The 23,015-nt window shown below is 37.2% G+C and overlaps 1 protein-coding gene across 3 annotated transcripts in view; it reads right to left on the bottom strand.

Moving 5' to 3' along the window:
* SLIT3 (slit guidance ligand 3) overlaps window positions 1-23,015 on the bottom strand; it is a 508,988-nt gene that overhangs the window by 473,741 nt on the left and 12,232 nt on the right. For 2 of the 3 annotated variants that reach the window (XM_035562874.2, XM_035562876.2), the window contains exons 3-4: window positions 8,078-8,149; window positions 4,979-5,050 (exon numbers count right to left, since the gene is read on the bottom strand). In XM_035562874.2, coding sequence (XP_035418767.1) covers window positions 4,979-5,050; window positions 8,078-8,149 — 144 coding nt within the window. Of the gene's footprint in view, window positions 1-4,978; window positions 5,051-8,077; window positions 8,151-23,015 lie in introns of all 3 variants that reach the window. The other variant, XM_035562875.2, reaches the window with a different exon arrangement.

The raw sequence follows: 23,015 nt of genomic DNA, 5'->3' as shown, positions 1-23,015 counted from the left end.
CCATTCACATCCTCCTCTGAGGAGAAAGGCCCAGAGTAAAGGGCTGTCCTGGGAGCAGGATACAGACAAAAGGGCTCACTCCTGAAGCACCACAAGCTCCTGAGGAGTTTGCTAGCGAGCCAGGTACTACCCTAACTGAGGCATGGCAGTTTGAGAAGGAAGAGGGAAGTATGCAAGCAATAAAATGGTTGAAATACCAGACTGCAGAGCTAAGTTTATTTGAGTGTCTTTATTCTCCTGCATTTCCAAATGAGCATTTTATGATCACTGATCTCAAACTAGATATTATCCATAATGTCATATGGAAATGGAGACGTTAAACAACAAAGCTTCATTCTGAAAGGTTACATTCAAACTGTCTTCCATATTTGCAAATCCATATTGCTTCATAAACGAAATAAGTGTAACGCATGCAGTTCCAGAAATACCTCTAAACTGCACACACTGCAAACCCTGTATAAACACTATGGATTTGTCCATGCTGCCAAAGATTCGCAATAAGCTTTTGTTTACAACAGCAGAGAACTGCTTTTATTGTTTTGCCCACTACTCTGAAGCACTTAGCAATCCTTCCACTTAGCCTGTTAATTATTGAAGATGCTTTTTGTATTACATGATTTATTTAAAGCCTGTTCAATCTCAATTTATGAAATCCAGATTGTGAAGCATCTCATAATTTCTTCTCCTTAGCATCTTTGGTCACTAATACAGATTTTACAGTACACTATGCCAAATAAATATACTTTAATATCTTAATCAAGCATTTAGGAAGCAGCTTACAAAGATCCATGCACAGTAGCATCTCTACAGTTAAAGGTCTGCCAATTTCCATTTGGACCTCTGTCTTAACACATAGAAAACCAAAACCATACATGTATATGCTAGGGTTAAACTTTTGGATTTAAGAAAAAAAAAAAAAAGCTAATTATTTTTCCCAACTTTGAAAAGATATTTGATTTGGCCATGCTTATACATTCTCTCCCCCCCACACCCCCCGCCCTTCTTTAAACAACAAAAACACATTTTGAGTGTTTTCAGATGTTGAAAGCCTTTATGCTAGCTAAAGACGCTAATTTGAGTAGAAAGAACCAGCCACCAGCCAAAGTCCGGCCTTTTGAAGATAATACAGCTACATGACAATTTCTGGCAGTTGGCCGTGGAAAAGTCAGAATCAGCTGGTGTCTTATATCCTGCCTCATTTTTCACATAAACGTGTGACATCTGGCTCTGGAAGAAATTTCAGTTCATCTTTTCGGTCCACTAGTATGCATCTTTACTCTTGATCCTCTTTGTATACGAAATTTTGTAATAATTTTATCTTGAAATCCTACATCATGTTAACAGCAAAGCATATAGCTGAAATGTCAAAATTCAGTATAAATTTGTGTAAATGCACTCTCCGTGTGTGTATAGACACAGCTCACAACTTCAAACCACAGAACACAAAAACAGAAAGAAAAATCCAAGTCGGAACTTTAACAGTTAACTTTTAGGACAAAAATGCAGAAGGGAACTAGAAAAAAGAATTAATTTCTGAAACCTTCCCTACAACAACAGACACAGGTGTTGCTCTAAAACTGTCTACTGGCAAGGAGGGCACACTCAAGATTTACAGATGGCACTTCCAATTTTGAACAACTTATCTCCATCATTTAAATGCTTATTGAACATATGCAAAGTATATCAGTCAACATTAGTTAGTAATATTTCTCGTAAAGTAGCACTTTGGAGCCAAAGAAAAGCTGATAGCTAGAAAAGCAACTAACAAGCCTGGGAGGAGGCGTCCTGAAATCATTCTAGCACCTCATACATACAAGCTTACATTGGCACGTAGGCTCTACAAGCTTTAGAGTTTCTCTGCATCGGCATTACATTGCACAAGAACGGCTTGACGTTTGACAACAGCACAACAAGTAGAAGGTAGTAAGCTGTATGGACCAATTAAACATTAATATTGCATCTCGACTGATCAACTTTTTATGGTCAGCTACTTCACTGCTCATCTGTGGATTTTCGAGTAAAATCATAGAAACTTCTTTGAATAAAGCATTCCTGGTTTCCCACTGAATTGAGTACCATTGGATATTCTCAAGAACTCTGAATTTTAGGACTCAACAGAACAACTTACACACACACACAAAAAGAAAGAAAAAAAAAACAATTTTTATAAGAGAGGCAATGGTTAAAATCCCATGTATTACTCAGCTTTATCTAGTAAAGCTAAGAAAAAATATGTCAAAGAATGAAGTGGCACACCTTCCACCCATCACTTCATTTCTCAACTTCATATTTTCTGGCCTTTTGTCATACCCTGCATTATGTGCTTCCTTCAACTCATATTGACAGACTTTATTAAGCTTTTGACAATACCTTGACCTCTATTTAAATAATGTCTTTAAGATGCTCCATTGGTATTGTAAGCATTAATGTCCCGTAAAGAAACAAAAATAAAAAATAATTTAAAAAACAGTTGTAAACAGTAAAATCCCAGTAACTGGAGAGCCATCATTATGGTGTTTTTGGGAGCAATAGCAAACAGCTGTAGAGACATTTTATACAAAATTTACTTACTGTTATGCAGGACAGTACGAAAAAACACATTTCACAATGAAAATTCTGCTAATTCACTTAGATAATACTGATGAGTTTGTTTTGATGTCCACACAAGTGAGACTATAGTAAGCTAAAATAGTATTTACCTAAGGTTATGGTCCATGCCCTTTGAAGGATTACTGTGTGGGAGTGGAAGAACAATATACTTCCACTGTTACTTTGTTACATATATATATGGTATTTTGCCAAAAAGAGAAATTACTCCTGTTTTTTAAAGTCTGGCCCAATACAGCTGCTTTGTTTTTTTTAAAAAAAAGTTAGTGATTACTTTTGCATCCACTTCAACAGATCAAAAACGAATGTTATTCCAAAATCGAAGCAATATATGCAATTTTTATTTGTTATTTGAAAGAAATTAAATGGAAAAAAGCCAGTTTTTTTTATTCAACCATCATACTTTCTTCATTAATGTTTTGCAATGTTTGACAATACTTAATAAAATAGCTTTTATGTTACCTAAAATGTTGCAATTTAGCTGTTATAAGTTATGCCAAACTTTCCACAGTTCATTCTCCAAAGCCTACTGACTCATAGCAAAAAAATAAACAACAAAAAAAAACACACAGATTTATAGTTATGTCCTAAAAATGATTTAAGCTAAAATACCAAAAAGTTGTATGTTTCCAGCCCTCCCTTTCATACTACATTCATTTAGGAAATATTTTAATGACAGGCAATCCAAAAAGAGAAGCAGAGATGCAGTATGTTTAACTGGCCAAGTTAAGAGTTTGCACAGGAAAAAAAGAAAAAAAAAAGAGAGAGACTTTCAAACATCACATACTTGAGCAGATGCTGTTAAAGGTATCATATTTCCTAACTTCTGGTTTCACAAGATACATTATGCTCATTTGCTAACAGAGAAGGCTCTACAGAAAAGCAACACATTAAAGAAGTCTTGAGTATTCATCATTTCTGGTTACAGATAGCTAGTCAGTCTCCCAGATTTTTTTCAAAACACATTTTTTAGTTTAACTAAATCTATCTTTATCTAAGATGAGCTATAATCTGAAAAAAAAATGTTTTCTACAGCATCAGGAAATGCTTAATTTGGGAAAACTATGACGTGGGTTTTGTTTTATTGTTCCCAAGAATTGTGAAATAAATCACCCATGGCATAACTCTTGACCTGAAAGTGCTTTCTAAATGGAATATAGGTATCAGAAACTGGATGAGTAGCTTATAATCAGAATTTAAAACTCAGCCCCCTTATTTGTATAAAGTGGGCTTTTTAATTCAAGAAAAAAAATCCTGAATAAATCCATTTTAAAAGATCAGAACACTAGTTGATCAACAACTTAAATGCAAGTCTAATCTTGAGATCATCTGAAACAGTTTTAGTACAACATATGCTCCATACTCCGAAGTTGTCTTGCACAATTGTTAATGGGAACTTCACTCTTAAAAGCTACTTCAGAAAAAAAAAAGTTAAAAAATGCCAAGTTCTACAATAAATGCTTTGCAGATAATCAAGCATAAAACCAAATCTGCTTCTCTGTTTTAACAAAAAAGCATTCCAAACCAGCATGTGATTTCTTTCTAGTCACCTACATCTAACAAAGAATAATTCCCCAAAGTATTTCAGCATTACGAAAACATTGTTCAGCTCTCACCATAAGCTGACAAAATTAACCTAGCTTCATGACAATGCTGAACAGTACACTCCAACAAAGAGTAGCAATTTGATATAGCATTACTTTTGCACTTACTGATATTAGTGATTGCACTCTTACAAGGCTAGTAGTTTTCTATGAGTTGGATTTTGCATTAAGAGAGCTTTTATATTCACTAGTGTTTACTTTTGATTGCTATCAAAAGTAGAAGAAATCAACAGTCTAATTTTCTCAGTCTAGCGTGATACCCTGGAACCTACTGGTATCAGTGGCATTGTGCAACTTGAAATGAAATCAAGATAATAAACAAATTAAGTTCAAAGGCAATTCTACAAATACTCTGGTTCTTAAACCTTGAGGACAATTGTAACTTTCATTAGTGATGATTTTTATATTTTAATTAACTGTACAAATAATAATTATTATAAACAAACTTTTCTTCTTCATCTATATATCAGTTATAAAAGTTGCCCAAATAATGTTCTTTTAATAGTGTTGTTAAGATTCTAGTATCAATGATGGTTCTATTTTCTTGGTGAGCAGTTGCACATTTTATTTCAAGCATGAGCTATGATTCAGTATAAAGCCAACTGTGTTTAAGAGCATATTCAAATTCAGGTAAGTACCCCCCCCTTTTTTTCTTTTGCCTTTTTTTTTAAGCAAGTTCAGTTTTTAATCATGAAATATAATAATCATTTAAAGCAAGGTAGAAAAACATGGCATTTTTGTTTAAGTATTTAAATTGAAATACTTACAGTCGCTCAAGTTGTTTTAAATCTTGAAATGCTCCACGTTCTATCACACTGATCTGATTTTCTTCCAAGTGTCTGCAATTCCAGAAACACAAGTAAATTTTAAGACAAGAGAGTAAAAGTTTCCCCACTTCACACATGTTATAAAAGTGGTTTTCACAGATGCAATAGTAAAACTTTTAATTAGAGATTATGTAAATTCTAGACCAAAAAGCACTCTCTCTTGGTCACTAACAGCAAGCTGATTAAAAATTGCCTCCTGACTCCCAGATTTGATAACCATTTTGTTCAAAAACTTTTGTAACCATAACGCTCAGAAAGATGTTGGTTTAGGGACTGATTGTTACATCCTCAGTCCCTTACTCTTGGCTTTTGTAATTGAGGAGAAATGTCTGACTCCCTACAGTCAATAGCAGAAAAATCAACGTAAACATTTTTTGTCCAGTCTTTATGTTCTGCCAAGACTTCAGGCCTGCTTTAGAGTAAACCACTTGTAAACAAACCAAAGCAGTTCAGCCTCACCAGAAATACAGCCATACCAGCTACGTGTGACAGCTGTATACAGTCCCACTGTACAACAGGTGTAATAATGTAAGGGAAAGCTCCCAGGCTTCCACTGTGTGGGACTCTGCTTTTCTTCACCCTTTAAGGCTGAGGCAAGGATAAGTAATAAACAATGGCGACTGACTTCTCTTTGATTTACACTGTGGAGGAAATGACTATTCATTCACACAGCAAAAGCGCTCTTTATAGGTAAAAGGAAGCAGATACACCAATATTTCCATTTAAGCCATCTTTTTTCTCTCAGTGCTGCCTTCCAGCACACACCCATTCTCTGCTTCTGTGAGAGCACTCAGATAACAGAATAGACTAAATCTCTTAGCCTTCTGAATATTTTAGGTAGTTTTAGCTAAAAACACATGAATAACTTAATATACAATAAGTCTGGTTTAAGCAATGACTAGTGAAAAAGCAATCCTCTCCAGCAGCCACTCCTCTGCATCCAATCCTATGAGGATTCTCAGAGTCATTCAACTGGGTTGCAGTTGTGAGGACAGACAGCAAGAATCTACAACTACGAAAACCAAAAAAGAAAAGTAAAAAAACATGCAAACAAACTGTGTTCCTCAAAGTAAGAGGGGGAAAAATATGCAGTTATAAGGTATGAAAGAATAAGGTATGCAATGGAGTACTTTGCATTTATGTTGTCAGTTTGAGATGGGAAGCTTTGTTCTGTTGGACCACTCTGCCAGCTTCTAGTTCATTCATCATACAAATAGTTCTCCTCACTGTGATGTCTGAAGACAAGACCAGATCACCTGTTTTGGAGCTCTGGTACAGGTTACACATTTCTGCTCCTCCCACTACACCCCCATCACACATGGGGGGAAAATATGGAGGGGAAAAAGGAGAGGGTGAGTAACGTAGAATAGCCAGAGTTACTAGGGGACCATACAGAAAGTTCAGAAAAATGATTAAAAATCTGAAGGACTTATGGAGACCAGATGTTAAGCTGCACAAACTGCAAGAAAAACAAACAAACAAACAAACAAAAAACCTTTCCAGATACAACAGGAACATGGAAAAGGAAAATACATTGACAATGATCAAAAATATTTATGTAAGCAAATGCTGAAATGGCATATCTTAGGTTTCAGGTAGGCTTAATATATCACAAGACAAAAACAATTTAAATTACAGATTTTCTAATAGGCACGTTCTGCTTTTATTCCTAATGACTTGTGTGGCAAACACCAGACACCATTCATAATGGTTGAACATGCTACATAAATCTGAAATGAGCACAGACCAAATAAATTCAAATAACTGCAGTTGCATAGTTCGCTTATTGTTAAGGACATCTAGGGTAAGTGACTGCAGTGACATTAGGTAATGTCTGACACTATAGACAGTAGAAAAAACACTACCAAACCAACTACTGACATTAATGATAGTATAGTACTTGTAAACAGAATTATAATACAGACTTCTAAAATGGTATTGGCAGCTGGGATTGGAGCCAAAGAAATCTAAATGACTCCACTGATAGAGGTGAGGGAAATGCCATAGGAAAGAAGAATCTTCCAATAGAAGATTAGAAAAGATGCAAGACCAGAAGATTAGAATAGAAGGTCAGAAATGTTTTCTTGGTTCAAAAGTGCTTAGGTAGCAGCAGAAAAGACTTGTCTTCTCCTTGGCAGGATTCAGTTAATTTATTAATTGAATTTTCACTAAATTAATGTAACAGTTCATCATTACAGTTTTAAGGACTTATTTTACAAGAAGATACTTAAAGGAAAATACTAGCTGCAGAAGGCAAATCTCAAGAAACAAAGAGAAATTTTCAGGGAGTGCAGGCAGATTTGTGTCTTGATCTTCTGATAGCTGTTTCAGTAAAGGGGTCAATAGAACAATAAAACCAACCTGTCTCTAACAGTGCTGGGACCAACTCAAGATTAGGTTTTTGCCTTGATTACTACAATTTGGAATTTGCAACAGTTTAGTAAAATACTTCCAGTGAACTAGATAACAAGTGCACAGAATGCAGTCACTACTAGGTAAGGGGCAATATGTAGATTGATGTTTTCCCATTTTGATTTTCAAGGCCTATTTAGAAGCACAGTTGAGCTCTTGACTGATAATTCTAGAACAACAGACAGGACTACCTAAATTTTTTGCATTTGTTACTTCATAGTGGACTAAAAGAATTCATAAGTTTCCTCGTGTACAACTTTTACAGCTATCAAATATTTTATACTTGATCTTCTGCAAAAGCACTATTAAAGTCGACAAAATATGCAAGTCCTACTTTCTAGTGTTCCAATATAATTTATTCATACATAAGTGGACTGTGGTAAGAATTTTAGTCCACCTCACAGTGGTTATTAAAAGCTAGTAAGAAACACAATTAAACAGCTCTGAAATGGCATTTGGACTTCAACATGGAACTAAAATTTTTTTCACATCACAAACTGTTCCAGTTGCCTGGTTTAAAATACCACTAACTGAATAATGTACAGAAATTACTAACATATGATCATCCTTAGTACTAACAACCCAAAATAGTCTTTTCAAGAAAGATAAGTTTTCTCTTATACTCACAAGACACGGAGATTCTTCAGCCCTGCGAAGTCCATCTTTGTGATTCTTGTGATATTATTTTTTTCTAGATCACTGGAGGGGGAAAAAAACAAACACAGCATTCAGGCACTATAACCAACATCCAAAATTCTGTTAGGAGAAATTATCTCCATCAGTGCACCATCTATCAGCCGTTCAAATTGTACAAACTCATGTTTCCATTATAAGTATATGATCTGCTCATCATCTACTTATTCCTCAAGACTACAATCTTTTAAGAGGCTAAAGTACATTCAAGACCCAATCTGTACAACACAGCTGAAATGCAGTACTCTGCCCCCAAAATTAAAATTGGGCTCTGGAGTTGTACTAAGCCCGCTTGAGTCTAGCCTGCTTCAGAAGCTGCTGTAGAGCCTGAGCACAGAACTACCAGCTTTGGTTAGTGGAGGCATGGTGTCACCCAAATGACTGGAAGATTTGTCAAGTTTTAGAACAGCTCCCTGCCAAACGCAGCATCCTATTTATGCAGCTCTTCACCCCATTTTTTTGGGGAATGCTGGTTATCAGAAGATAACCAGTGAAGTGTTATCACTGTTTGAAAAAGTGTTAATCACGCTGACCTGTTTCCTATGTTAATCAGAACTTGCCAATTTGTGTCTTCTGTCTTTACTTGAACTTTCAATTTTATAGCACACATGCTATGCGACAACACATTTTCCTCATGTAGTCACATAGCCAAGTATTACCTCCTGTACTGTTTCAATTTGTGCTAATTTATGCTCTAAATTCCAAATTAATAAGTTACTGGTATTTTTTCCACAACAGGAAAAACCATTGTAAGCAGATCTTGAGCTGTCCACTTTTCTTTGGAGTGAGCGCACCAAAAATACAAAAGAATTTCACATTTAAACTTGTATCTTGATAGACTAGACATCCAAATAAAATAGCGTTTGCTTCTGAGACAAATTCTATTTAAGTCAAAATTGAATCAAAGTGAAGATAAAGGAATTCATAAATCAATCCTTCTTGCAAGATTAGTTCTGTGCTTAAGGCTAAGTCTCACTACACTAGCAGCCATTTTTTTTGACAGTCATAAGAACTGAGTTTAACTCCTCATTTCCCAATATAAAGTCTTCCTGTCATTTCAGAGGTCTGGTTAGGTGTCTTCTTTTTCTTCAAAATAGCACCTGCTGATATTGGTGCACTATAGAGGTCCTGCGTTGTCTTGACTCTTGGATTTGCCTTGACCAGGAACCTACTCCATCCCCCCCCCCCCCAAAAAAAAAAACAACAAAAAAAAAACTTTCAGTTGTTTTGCCTTTTTTTTCCCCTGTACAGATTGATTTACTCAACCTAGTGATAACCACCAGACAAACAGCTAGCCTTTTTTCCTCACATTCAACCATGCTTATTTTAAAATAAGCGATATTCAGCAAACTTACAACTAAAACAGGTATACTTCTCCAGCATAACACCACAAATATATTGTCAGATTTTCCTAGATAAAAGAATCATTCTTAAAAAGTATTTTTTTTTTAATACTGAAGTATTTTTTTTCTTCTTCTGAGTCACATTTTACACCTAGTAAAAAGCTGCTAGATATATTTAAAAAAGCAAGCCTTTGGGTTAACACTTCTCAGGCCAATAAAGCACTGAGTAGCTTTCTAAAGACCATGAGATGGTAAACAATAACATTCCAACAAATTTTCTTGTCTAGTGCCACTGGATGAAAATAGTCTAAGATGAAAAACTAGTCATGAGGCTAGATGTTGATTTGCTAAAAGAGAATGACATCACAAATTCACAACAGGAAGTAGAGACTTGTCTTAAGAAATTCAATTTTACCATAGTTCCTGCATTAATGTGCATTATTTCTTCTCGAATTTTTAAATTTCTTACATATAACTTCTTTTCAATTTCTAATAAGATTCAACAAGACAAGGGAAGGTAACAGTACTATTTTTAAGTACATTTCGCAATCATCTCAAACCTTGACCATGAAATAATTTCTGAAAGATAGGTAGATGTTCCTAAGTACTGTTTCAAGTTAATAGTTCCGTAGGTACAAAAAAGAGTCCAAGGAAGGGGCAGAACTCAGAACTCCCAGGAATGCCTCAACTGTCACCTTTGTATTCTGAAAGATGCTGCCTAGATGGCTGTCCTTGGAAGGCTTTTAAGTGCCTGACAAGGAATACTACAAACAGAATATGAAAGCTCTCAAAGTGTTGAGGAGAGCTAAATGATTTGCAATCTTTCATGTACCCTCCTACAGGGAGAAGAAAAAAAAAAAAAAAAAAAGTTTTCCTGCCTCCTGCCTGGCACAATGTCCAGTAATTTTCCAGCACACATACAATTCCATACAAGCCCTCCAACATGGCTGCTACCTAAGCCAGTCCTCTTTCACCTCACATCAGACCCTATTAGCAGGATAGATGCAATACTAATAAGAAATATGTGAGTGCTCAAGATAAAAAATTAAAATTATATACCTTGAATCATTTTTTTTTTTCTGCTGACATTAAGCATATTCCTCTAAGGCATTAAATGAAAGGTAATTGTCATGGTAACTAATGCCATTTTTTTCTACTGTGAATCTCAAAGAAAAGGCAGTTACAAATTTGGAAGTTTAAGCTCATTGAAAGGTACATTTTCAACATTCAGAGAAGAAATGGAACTGATTTCTTAGCATACCTACCATGTTTCCCAACTCCTTCTAACCATGAAAATATGAAAATAAAGTTTCTTCTAATATGAACACTATCCTTCATTTATCAAAAACTTAAATATTTAGATGAGCAGAGGTAATTGTATTCACTTGTCAGAGAAAATAACGCCTCATATTTGTAAACATACATAATTGTTTTCCTCATGTGTTCCCTAAATCTCAGATGCAAACCAATGTGGGTGTGGGGAGAATCCCTGTATTTTAACTACATGAAAAAAATAAAACAAACACTATCTTTGACAGACCTAGGTCAATCATATTTAAGAAAATATCTGTTATGGGGAAAAAAAAAAAAAAACACAAAACAACTACAGGACACTTTCACTGTAAGAACCACTGAATGACTCTTTTCACAGGTAATACCTTTCAGTCACCGCCTACATTTTTCAGATTTTCCAGCTTGATTTCCTCTGGGCTCTCAGTTCAATTCCTCTACCCTGGTGCATCATTAACTACTCACCGGTGCGCCAGGGTGACCTGACAGCAAAAATTACTGGGAGGAATTAATTCTGGAGTAAGCAACACATAAATAGCTTCGTGGTTTATTTGCGTGTTGTTTCCCCTCTGCTTTTTATGCCATTCCCTCAGAAGTTTTCCCTTGCCTGTGTCTCAGAAACATTCTACCAAAACACAGCATGCAGCTGCTCAGAATTCTCCAATTGGCAGCTCAGAGGTACACACATCAACAGGGTCAGAGACCCATCTTTTTGCCTATTTTGGTAAGCCTTAAATCTCAGCACAGCACATTTACTCAGCCTGAACACCTGTACACAGAGCGTCATTCCTGTCACACATACAAACCAGTTTTTTCCCCTTCAAGTCTGAGCCTGATACCCCACAAGAGCTCCATCCCTCTCTTTTTTCAGCCCCGAGAGCACTCCTGCTACTCAGCACGCTCCTCCCGGTGAGTTCTGCACCCCTCTATGCTGAGAAAGACTTTTTTAAACATTCTCTGATCAATATACATATTGAGATTGCTGTTTACTCCACTCCTGCAGACTGACACAGCCGTACACATAAAATCAAGCATTCTATTAAAGCCTTCTGAACATCAGCACCTGAGATAAAGTATCCATTTCTGTAAGTAAAGTTACTTGGACAATTTTCTAATTTTAACAGAATGCTTCTTCATGAAGTTCACTTTCCTTAAGCCAATTTGGATTTTATTGATACCTGCCTCCTCTGCTTTAAAAAGCAGTATTTGCCATCTGAGCATTTACCTGTTCCAGCAAGCTCTCTCCCTCGAGGCTTGTCTGCCATTTGAGGGAAAAAAAGACTAAAACCCTGATGTACTACTATGTAACACTTCCTCCTCCTGTTCAGAGTAGGTCTAGCACTGCTGCTGCAGCAAAAAAAAGCCCATTGCCACAAGTTACCCTATTAGCCAATTAAACTTTGTTACTGTGAAGTTATTGAACTATTGCAGACTTCAGTGGTTTACAGCTGGTATTTGTGGGCAACTTAATATTTTATATTTCCTTTATAAAAGTTTGCCAGCTGATTATGAGACCACTAGTGGGTTTCAACTACAAAAAGCTAAACCTTAACATCTAATCTTGGTTGACTTTCAAATACATCATGGTTCATAGGAATTGTTGGAAGCAAACACACAACCAGCTTTGAAAAGAAATTGTTTGGATCAAAGACATGGAAAAAATTATAATGCAGAGGCGAATTTGATTTATATTTAGCTTAAACAAGTACCTATCTGCAAATACATTCATTCTAAATTAAATGCTTATTGTGCAAAATTCCTGAATTTTGCATATTCTGTGGGGCCAAGTGGATCTTAGATCTTACTCAAAATCTCGATCTTGCCCCATGCATATACCAGCCCAGCTGCAACTCTTTGTCATTTCACATTCATATAATATTGTTCCAAACAAACCTAAGAAAACACCATTATGGAAGATAGATCTCTTCTGGTCTGGCATCAGATCAGTTGACGGCACCCATTAAAATGAAAAGAGCCTGGAGCTTCTGATATTAAGTCTCTGATGTCAAACTATTTTTCTTTTTAGCATAAAGTATGCTAAAGACAATGCAGGTGTAGTGGCAGCTTTAAGAAAACAGATATGGAAGCAATTACTTCAGTGGGAGTAGAAATATGAATTGGACTAGAATTGTACAAGACTTCACTTACTGAAAGTGAGTTCAGACTGAACTATTAAAGGGAGCCTTACTCATAAACATGTCCTGCTATGTTCTAATAACAATTTAATTCAATACATATTTTGTAGATGATGAAGAATAAGTTACACAATGTACACACTTATTACAAACAGGGACGTTTGGAGCAACTGGAGCAAATCCCTCTTTATAGCAGGAATTCCTCTGAATTGCTTCATCTTTCATTCTTCTCTCAAGACAATCTGATGAACTTAGCCAGATATTTAAATGTTTTCAAGTCTCCAAAACTCTCTGGAGCGTGCCATTATGTGGCTTCCAACAGCACCAGAAGTGCTAGATAGACTTCCTCTTGTTACATCACTTCAATTTCAGTTGACAACTATTCTTCCGAGCCACCCAACACTTCCAAAATGCCTGGACATTTGTCTTCCCAATGCCTACCCTTGTCCTTGGACTTCATGAAGTTTATGACTTTGGGACTAACTCCGGTTGCTATACATACATTGTCCTAAGTACTGTGCACTTCTGTCTTCTGGACTCACATACCTTAGCAAATATACACACTCATCTTAGACACATCTGAGCTTATAATTCTTTAATATGCAAGGTCAGAATCGAGTTTGACATCAGCAACATAAACATCGGAATTCTTATAAAAAAGCCAATAACCAAAGGCAATCAGATGCTGAAGTCTTGCAACAATTTTAAATTCAAATCACTTATTTAATATTTACATATAAATACAAAATCCTTATATACACAAGGATGCAAAACTTCAATAAACACTCCCATATTTTAGCAAGTTCCTATTACTCAACTGTCAATTTGCTTCTTGATTTTAGTCTCTGAAGTAATCCAAAATTTCATCTCTCATCATAGTTGTATATCTTGAATGTAGCCAGGTGAATCCCCAACTTAATTCCTTCTCAACTCTTCCTAGACTATGTTTATGTAGTATATATATAATATTTTTTTTTTAATTAAGTTGCTGATTTTGAAGCTAGTTCTGGTTGCTGACCTATGCCTTCTAGGTACACAGAATAAAAAAAAAAAGAGATCTCAGTGCCAAAATCAAGTCTTATTAAATGGTAAGAAATGGTTTGTTCTCAGTGCAACTCCTAACCATTTTTTATTATTGTTGTTGTTTTTCTCTTGTTTTTATTAAGCCTGTGAGCTACAGCTATGGGCACCGTACAAGTTCACAGGTGTGGCAAGCTTCTGGTAGCGGTGGGGCCACAGGGGTGGCTTCCACAAGAAGAATCCAGAAGCTGCTCCATGTTAAATAAGGGCCCTGCTCCTGACCAGAGCTGGGCCAATAAGTGATATTGTTTGCATATTTAAGATATTGTTATTGTTAAGCATATTTAAGACAGGGGAAAAAAAAAAAAACTTTGCTACACAGCAGCTGGGAGAGAGAGAGGGGTAAGAAACAGCCTTGCAGGTGCCAAGATCAGTGAAAAAGGAGGGGGAGAGGTGCTCCAGGCACTGGAGCAGAAGTCCCCTGCTGCCTGTGGTGAGGACCATGGTGAAGCAGGCTATTCCCCCGCAGCCCATGGAGTACCACGGTGGAGCAGGTGGACCTGCACTGACAGAGGCTGCGGCCTGTGGAGGACCCCCACCGGAGCAGATTCCAGGCCGGACCTGCAGCCCGTGGAGAGGAGACCACGCAGGAGCAGGTGACCTGGCAGGAGCCGCTGTCCGTGGAGGACACAGGTTGAAGCAGTTTGCTCCTGAGGGATGGACCCTGAGGTACAGACCCATATCTGGAGCAGCTCTTGAAGAGCTTCTGCCTGTGGGAAGCCCATGCAGGATCAGTTCAGGAAGAATGGCATCCTGTGGGAGGGACCCCACAGCACAGGGAAAGAGAGTGACCGAGAAGAAGCAGCAGAGATGAAGTATTATAGACTGACCACAGTCCCCATTCCCCCGTTTTCCCTTTGAGAAGGGGGAGTTAGAGAGCTGCCATGGTGGAACTCGGCTGCCCAACTGAGTAAAACTACCACAACAGGTACATGAAAGCCTCCTGGCCTGATGGTCTTGCTGCAAGTGGAGCATTTGCTTTAAGACTAGCTTCTACTTAAAGAATTTTTCTAAGGTACTGTTTCTTCTGATCTGGAAAACAACCAATTGCCAGGCCTAATCCTGTTCACTCTTGGTCAGAAAAGAAGTTGCTTAAATTTAATTCTCGTTCCAGAAGAAACCCAATTATTTCATTTGATGAAAGCTATTCATTGTCCATAAAGTTACCAGCAAAACAGAGTTATCCCCTCTTTCAGAAAACTCTGAGGTACCAGACTGGCAAACACAGTGACGTTCTTAATAACAAAACTGAAGATCATCTCTGATATCAGATAACTTCATGTCAATACCTGATTTTGCATCTTAGTGTTAAATACTACAAGTCCTAGATGGGCTTTTTTTTTTTTTAAATATTTATTAATCCATTTGCCTTTAACCTGGGAAGACTTGGCATAAAATAAAAATATATAACAAAGTGAAAATAACTTGCTATCCAAAGAGAAGGGAAGCTAGAGCAAGAGCTGCAACTTCATTCAAGCCCTCAGATGTTTTCCTGTTTATATTAATAAAGAATTCAATAAAAGCAGTAGAGATACTGCATACTGTATTTAAGAAAAATTGCCACACACTTCAAAAGACCGTTCTTAACCAAGTTACACAGCACTAGGATTCATTGCTATCCAGCTTCTTCAAATATAGGTAAGTAATTTCTAGTCACAGAACATCTAATCCAAAATCTAGTTCTGTTCCTGAAAAGTATTCAATGTGGCTTCCACATATCAGCTCAAATATATAAATACTTGTGTCACATTTGTGATAAACAAATCACCAGGAAACCCAATACTCTCAAAAGAAATTTCATTAAACCAATGCCCCATGTGATACAAAAAGCAAAAAATGAATTTTCCTAAGAACCAGAAAGGAAAGCAGTTAACACGCCATCTAGAACTCACATCAAAACAAATTTCAACTAGAACATAATTCACAGAAGTTCCAAAAGTTCATGAACAGAAGAAAAATAGTTTATCTTTGAATTTAAGAATGACACTATTAAGGGTATAGCCCATATTCCTTATTATTCTTTTTTTTTTTTTCCCATTTGTAATGTAGTCCAAGGGATACACTTCAAATGATAAGTCAACTTGGCAGTAACATATTCAAAATGTGGAAGGTAAAATTCTAGTGATAACAATTCAATCCAGATTCCTGAATCTCAAGAGTTACTGATATCTTACATTAGCCCAATACTTCCAAATAACTCAAGCATCACACAATCTAGGGAAACAAGGCCTTGATTGTTTTGCCATTACATTGCCGAAGGACTCGGTCAATCCAAAACACCTGCTAGAATGACAGCTGAGTCATCCCTTGAAAATTTTCCTGTTTGATTTGTTTTCCCAACCCCCATTCACTTTGCAAGGTAACTGTGAACGCAAACACACACCACCTGAACTAGAGGAAACTTGCATTTTCACAGGTAAGTTAACCATTCACTTGGATGCCTGCTGCACTCTAGAAGCTTAAAACCAGGTGGAGTTCATGATTTTTTTTTTTTTTTTTTATCAAAGCTACCTGTGGGGTTGGAGGCAAAAGGCTCTTCAGTAAAGCTCTTCTCTCTCTGTGAATACTTTTGTTCTTAATTTGGGAACACACTAACACCGTACTCAATAACAAGAGAAAAATCCTTTCTCGTGTACGGATGTATCCATTTCTGCTATGTGTGTTTCTGGCTATCCTTTGCAGTCTTTACACACCCAATATCTGTTTTGTTATTTTTAACTGTTCTCTAGAATTCCTGCTATGGAGTTAATTTGTCTTTAATGGATTATGGACTGCCACTAGCCTCTTAACCTTAAATGACTACAATTCCCTATGGAAAGCACTTGGCAATTTTCTTGTGCCTTCAGTCCAAGAACTTCAAAGTTACTATGATAAACTACTCAATTATAACATTACCCTGAAGCCCTCTGGCAGCAAAATCTGCATATCTTCAGATTTAACATATTTCCATCTCAACTTATGCAATACAGGAAATAAAGACCTAGGACCAGATTTTATGAAATCTACAAAATCCATTAGTTCCCAAAACACTTGGGCAAGTATGAACTTCGCTTGTGAAGAGAAAGACAAAAAATTTCAAAATCCTATTCAGCTGCTATCTTTTCTTGTTGTTACTAAAGAGAAGATAATATGCTCCACCTCTACATAAATAGACTTAAGCTATTTTTTCTTCCTAAAACAAAAACAGTTGACTTCTTAAATGTGCATGAGAAAAATATTTCTTGACTGACTTCTGGGAAGATTGATATATTCTCTAAATATTTCCCTTTACAATTAAGTTTAAAGGCGTTCTACACTTCTAAACTAATTGTAGACTAAGCATGATACACATACTTATTTTCATTTTACTTAAGAAATATCCTGCAAAGTTGAAACAGCTAGAGATAGCTAGCTCTCTTGCTGTTTCCACTGTACAAATTCAAGAAGCATAAGAGCTCCATTTTATGTCACCAACTGTTCCCTTCATATTTTTCATACTCAAAGACATGAAGAACAAGGTCATGAGCAAGATCCAGCACAGATTCTCAGAGCCATCTAAAACATGCCCAATTGCCTTATGTGATGAGATGACTAGCTCCACAGACTAGGATTGAACAGAGGATGTTTTTACCTTGATTTCAGTGACACCGTCTCCCATACTCTCTTTAGATCCAAACTGATCAGATAAATGAATAATAAACTGCATGTAAATTGGCTAGACCATTGGGTGTAAAAGGCTTTTAACAGCTGGTTCCTAGTAGTGTCCCTTTGAAATCAATAGTAGGGCCAATGTTGTTTAGTAATCTTTATTAAAGACATTATGTGGAACAGAGTACAGACAAGTTCACAGACAGCATCAAATAAAGGGGAGCAGTCAGGGCACTGAAAGACAGGCCTTCAATTCAGGTGTACCATAAAAAGGTCAGAAAGTTAGGCTGACAGAAACCTCATGAAGTTCATAAGGGGGAAAAAAAGTCATGTACATAGGAGGAAACAAGTCCCTGCAACACTTAGAGGCTAGTCACTGACTGACCAGGGAGCTGCTTTGCAAAAAAAAAGCATCTCAAAGTCTCAGTGGGCCACACAAGTGTATGCGGTGTGCCATTGCAGCAATGAAGGCCACCCTACACCAGACTGTCATAGTGCAATCATAGCCAGCAGGGTGAAATAGTTGACTAACCTCTTGTATTCAGGATTTATGGAAGTTAATCTGCCATACTGTGTGCAGTTGCAGGCTCTCCAGCACAAGAAAGGCATTAACACATTGGAGAGAGTAAAGCAAAGGGCCATTGCGATGATCATGAGGCAGTAGTATAATGGCATATGAACACATGCTGAGGGAGCTGCACTTGTTAAACTTCAATAAAGGGTTATGGGGAGATCTTACAGCAGTCTGAAACCACAAAGAAAGTAATAGGATAGGAGAATAGAGACCCTCTTCTCTGCTCCACAGTAAGAGCAGGTAATACGTGGATGAACATTAGCAGAGAAAAAACAACTCCTGCCAGAACCACCAGTTCCTGAAAGGATTCAGAAACATTCCACATAGCTTCAGTAACACGAGTATCATGCAGAGTGCGTTAACACAGCAGTAGTGAGGTCCAGTCACTTTGATAGTCTTGTAAAGTCAGAGTAACAGTAATTTTACAATCCAACATTTAATAATTTTATTGCTCTTGTTGGGTAGTACCACAGGTATGATATTGAATAGTTTCAGTCTCCACAAAGTTTTAAATGTTAATTGAGTAGCCACACAACAGCTGGGAAGTACAAATTCTGCTGCAGCTCACCCTACTTTAACACACCTACACAATACAGCTTTTAATTCAGAAAAAAATAGATGATTCCTTCAGATTAGAGAAAGCTCTCAGGTATGACTCAAACAGTGTTTTCTTTCTGTCTGAAGGAATGAGAAAACTGATCTTAGAGGTTAAGTGCTCTGATCTTGGGCATAAACTATCCATTATCAAACTCTTTACAGTAGTGCTTGGTTAAAAGCCCACGTTAAGAGTCCAAATGATCTGGAACTGCTTGCAGGCAACACACTTCTGTCCTCATCTTTATAAAAATAAACAAATGGACTTGGCAAACTATAGGTGCTAAAAAACACTCAGGAGTAATTCCTTTTTGAAACTCCTGCAGTGGCTAAATTCCCCATTGAGTAGATTACTATTTAAAGTCATAACTGAGACCTGCATAAAGCACCACAATGGACTAAGTTCAGTAGTTTCTTCAAGAAAATACATGTTTGTTCCACACTGCAGGAACTTCTGACTGATTATAATAGCTTGCAGATTTTATTATATAAAAAGGAAATATTATGCTGGCAGAATCATGTTCTAAGTTTTATACTCCCATGCCCTTCGCCTTTGCCCCCGAAGTTCTGTAGTTACTCTTTCCAGTCCAGACCTCACATGGTCACATCATCTGTACAAGACAGTCTGCAGGAAGGATGAAACAGGTTGAAAGTGGCCCAACCTCAAGCAGCAGTACACAAATACAAACCTTGTGAAACAAGCAGGAAGAGCTAAAGTTTTTGTCACAGATGCAGATATACATCATCAGAATAACCAGCATGTGGTGGGATAGCTAATGCCATCACACCTGTGTTTGATCATAAAGGGTTCTCAAAGAGAAGCAAGAAAGAGCAGAAGGAGAGGTTCCTCTTTGTGAGAAGGATCAGCTCAAATGTCTGGAGGTGCTCTGTAGACTTGTTGAGAAGCTCACTGAGATGTGCCAGCCTGGATCAGGGGAGAGGTCAGTGAGAGAGACATCATGGTGGAACTTCATTACCAACCACCCACACAGGGTGAATAAGAGAACGCTCTTCTTTAAGCAATGACAGGGAGCCTCCAGGTCGCACGCCTTGGTTCTTATAAGGGACTTGAATCTCTGTGACATGTGCTGGAAAGGCAGCACAGGGTAGGCGAACAAGTCAGGATGTTTTCTTGATAGTGTCAGACAATTTCTCAACATGGATGCTAGATGGGCCAACCAGGGGTGAAGCTTTCCTGATCTACCACTCACAAATGATGAGGTGTTTGGGGGTGCGATAAATCTGTAGCATCTCTGGCTTGAGTGACCACAGAAAATGATGTTCAAAACACCAAGGTGTGTGAGGAAGATAAGTAGAAGTGCATAGGCACTGGCACTCAGAAGAGCAGAAATCAGTTTTTCAGAATTCAAGGGACTTGCAGGGGACATGCCGTGCAAACCAGCCTGAAATAGCACAACACTCCATCCAGCTACTGGGGAAAAATGAGCAGGTGTATCAGAAGCCAGCCTTGGCTTAACACATTTCACAACCGAGCTCCAGTGTAAATGAGATGGTACAGGACAGTCTTCATGGACACAGACTCTCAAGTCTTAGTGATGAAACACAAGTTTCAAGAAGGAGTGGAATAACCAGTCATGGCAGAGGATTGAGTTCAGCCTCTCCTCAGAAATCCTGACCAGTGGGAACAGATAGAAACAGATAGAATCTATCTGGGTGTGCAGAGAGATTTGTCTCAAAGTGCCACCTTGCAGTGGCATCTTTAATACAGGCAAATACTCAATTTGTCTTTAAAAAGGGCAAAAAAGAACAATATGGTGAAGTACAGGATGGTCAGCATCAGCCTCTCTTTAGTCCCTGAAAAAATAATAGAGCAAATACTATTGAAAGCAACTTCTGGGTACAGGGAAGGTGACTGAAAATAGCCAACAGATTTACCAAGGTTAAATCAGATTTGAACAACCTGACTGCCTTCTATGCTGAAGCATTGAGGGAAAACAGTGGATATTGTCTGTCTTAAGTGCATCTGGAATACTGTGTCCATTTTGGAGCCCCTCAGTCCAAGAAAGATGCTAATAAACTTCACCAAGCCCAACAGAAGACCACTGAAATAATCAAGACTTGACTACACACGATGAGTCTAAGGAAGCTTAACTTGTTTATCTTGAAGAAGGGCAGGCTTTGGGGTGACTGAATACCAGTCTTCCAATAACTAAGGAGAGGTTTCTCAGAAGATGGAGCAAGGGTCTTTATGAAGGTACAGGATGAGGAAGACACAATGATCATAGATTGAAACAAGGGAAATTCCACCTGTTTATATAAAAAATAAATAAAAATCTGTTACTATAAGGACAGTTAAGCTGGGGAATGAGTTGCACTAAGGCCCTGTGGTTTTTAAGACTCAGCTGGGCAAAGCCCTAAGAAGCCTAGCTGAATTTCATGGAGACCTTGCTTTGAGTGGAGGCTGGACTAGGAGATCTAAAGTGCCTTCAAACCCTTATGATTTTATGAGTCTATCTTTTCCACACAGAAGGGAGTAAAACACTGGTTTGTTGATTTACCATTGGGGTGAGAAGGGGTTTGGCAGAAAGCTTTAAACGTAAAGCACAAAATAAAATATGGAAAATACTTCAAAACAGTTGGTACAGAAACATGATTTAATATGCAGAAAACAGGATGTGCACACATTATAAAAAGCAAAAGTACTGTGTCATTTTAGCTCAAGTATTATTTTCATTCACCTAAAGAAAAAAACACCACACAATTAAGGTTAACAGTCACAGACACAAAAACATTTTTTCATGTTATTTCTTTTCAGTTCTTGAATTCATTTAACTAACCATTCCTATTTAACTCCTGTAACTGTCTCATCTTTCATAACCAACACATACCAGCTGGTTGGATATCAAAGGTTGTTACATCAGTCCTTTGCTATTGCAAAGACTAAACAGTTACACAGCTAGAAGCCAGAGAATGTCAAACTTTGCCCATTTGATAGTTAAACAAAAGCAAGGCCCAAATGGTCTTATCAGAACATAAATAGATAAGTGCTTGCACTTCAATCTTCATCCCATTTGGGCTTCAGAGGTATCTCTCTCTCCGAGACACAAATTAATTCACATTATCATCTCAAAACAGGGATATTTTATTAGACAATGTAAAATACAACCTGTGATACGTGAACTTCAGAAAAATATTGCAAGAATAATCATGCTTTAGCATCAAAATCTTCACTACAACTTATGGCAAACTTGAATACTTTTCCAAATTTTTAAGAATTTCTCCAGTGCGTTTAATGCTACTTTAATGTTAATTAAGGGGCTTCAAGAATGGAAAGCTAAGCGAGAAACCAGGATTGACAAAGGTTATTATTCTTCACAAGACTGTTCTTCTCCCTGACTCTTTTATGCTCTTGGCCTTTTCATTCATTTTATTTTCTAAAATCTATATACTGTCAAGCATCGCATGCTCATTTGGGAAAAAAAAAAAACACACTGCATGTAAATTTCAGGAAAGCTCACATTAATTTATTTCAGAGGCAATACCTCATGTTTGTATACAAGTACTTATTTCATTTAACTACATTGTATATTACTGAATATAACTCAGTAAAGAAACTGATCATCTGTTTAGTTGCTCTTCACCGATACAGTTAGACATTTAGGACTTCAGGTATTTCACACCTGTGTCTATCATGATGGCTACTGTAACATTTGATGGCCTGAGAAAAAAGTTCAACCAACAAACATCAGTGATTTTAGTGAAGTCTGAAAATAAAACAGAACTGACTTCAACTCCTTGTTCACTTTCAGATATGCACAGATCAGAAACTCTTCTTAGGAGATCTTTTCATGGAAATGTAAGAGGTTGGATTTTTTTTCCTTTCTTTTTAAATTAAGAAACATCCTGTTTCACTAACTCTACCCCTTCTAAGAAGTACCATGCCGAATATACACATTTCCTGTAGTCATTAAGGAGAAGATTAAGCCAAGGAGTAGCAGTAGAAGATGTAGAACAGTTTTAGTAAATAAAATGCAATTTTGAAGGACGTTATGCATGCACTTCACAGAATTAGCATTCAGATGTTACAACCACAAACAATTTTCTTCATTTTCAAGTATATTCCCCCTTTCCCTATCCCCCATCCTCATCCAACTATATTTTCTGGAGTGAAGTGAAATAGATTTTACCGTGTTTGCTAAATGGACACAAAATTCATTTGTTTCTGAAAAAGACCAAGCACATGTATTTGACATTTTGACTTGCTGAAA

Source organism: Cygnus atratus, chromosome 14 (genome assembly GCF_013377495.2).
Source record: "Cygnus atratus isolate AKBS03 ecotype Queensland, Australia chromosome 14, CAtr_DNAZoo_HiC_assembly, whole genome shotgun sequence".
Classification (NCBI taxonomy): domain Eukaryota; kingdom Metazoa; phylum Chordata; class Aves; order Anseriformes; family Anatidae; genus Cygnus; species Cygnus atratus.
Note: the sequence above shows the minus strand (reverse complement) of the source record. Positions and strands in the feature narration are given on the sequence as shown.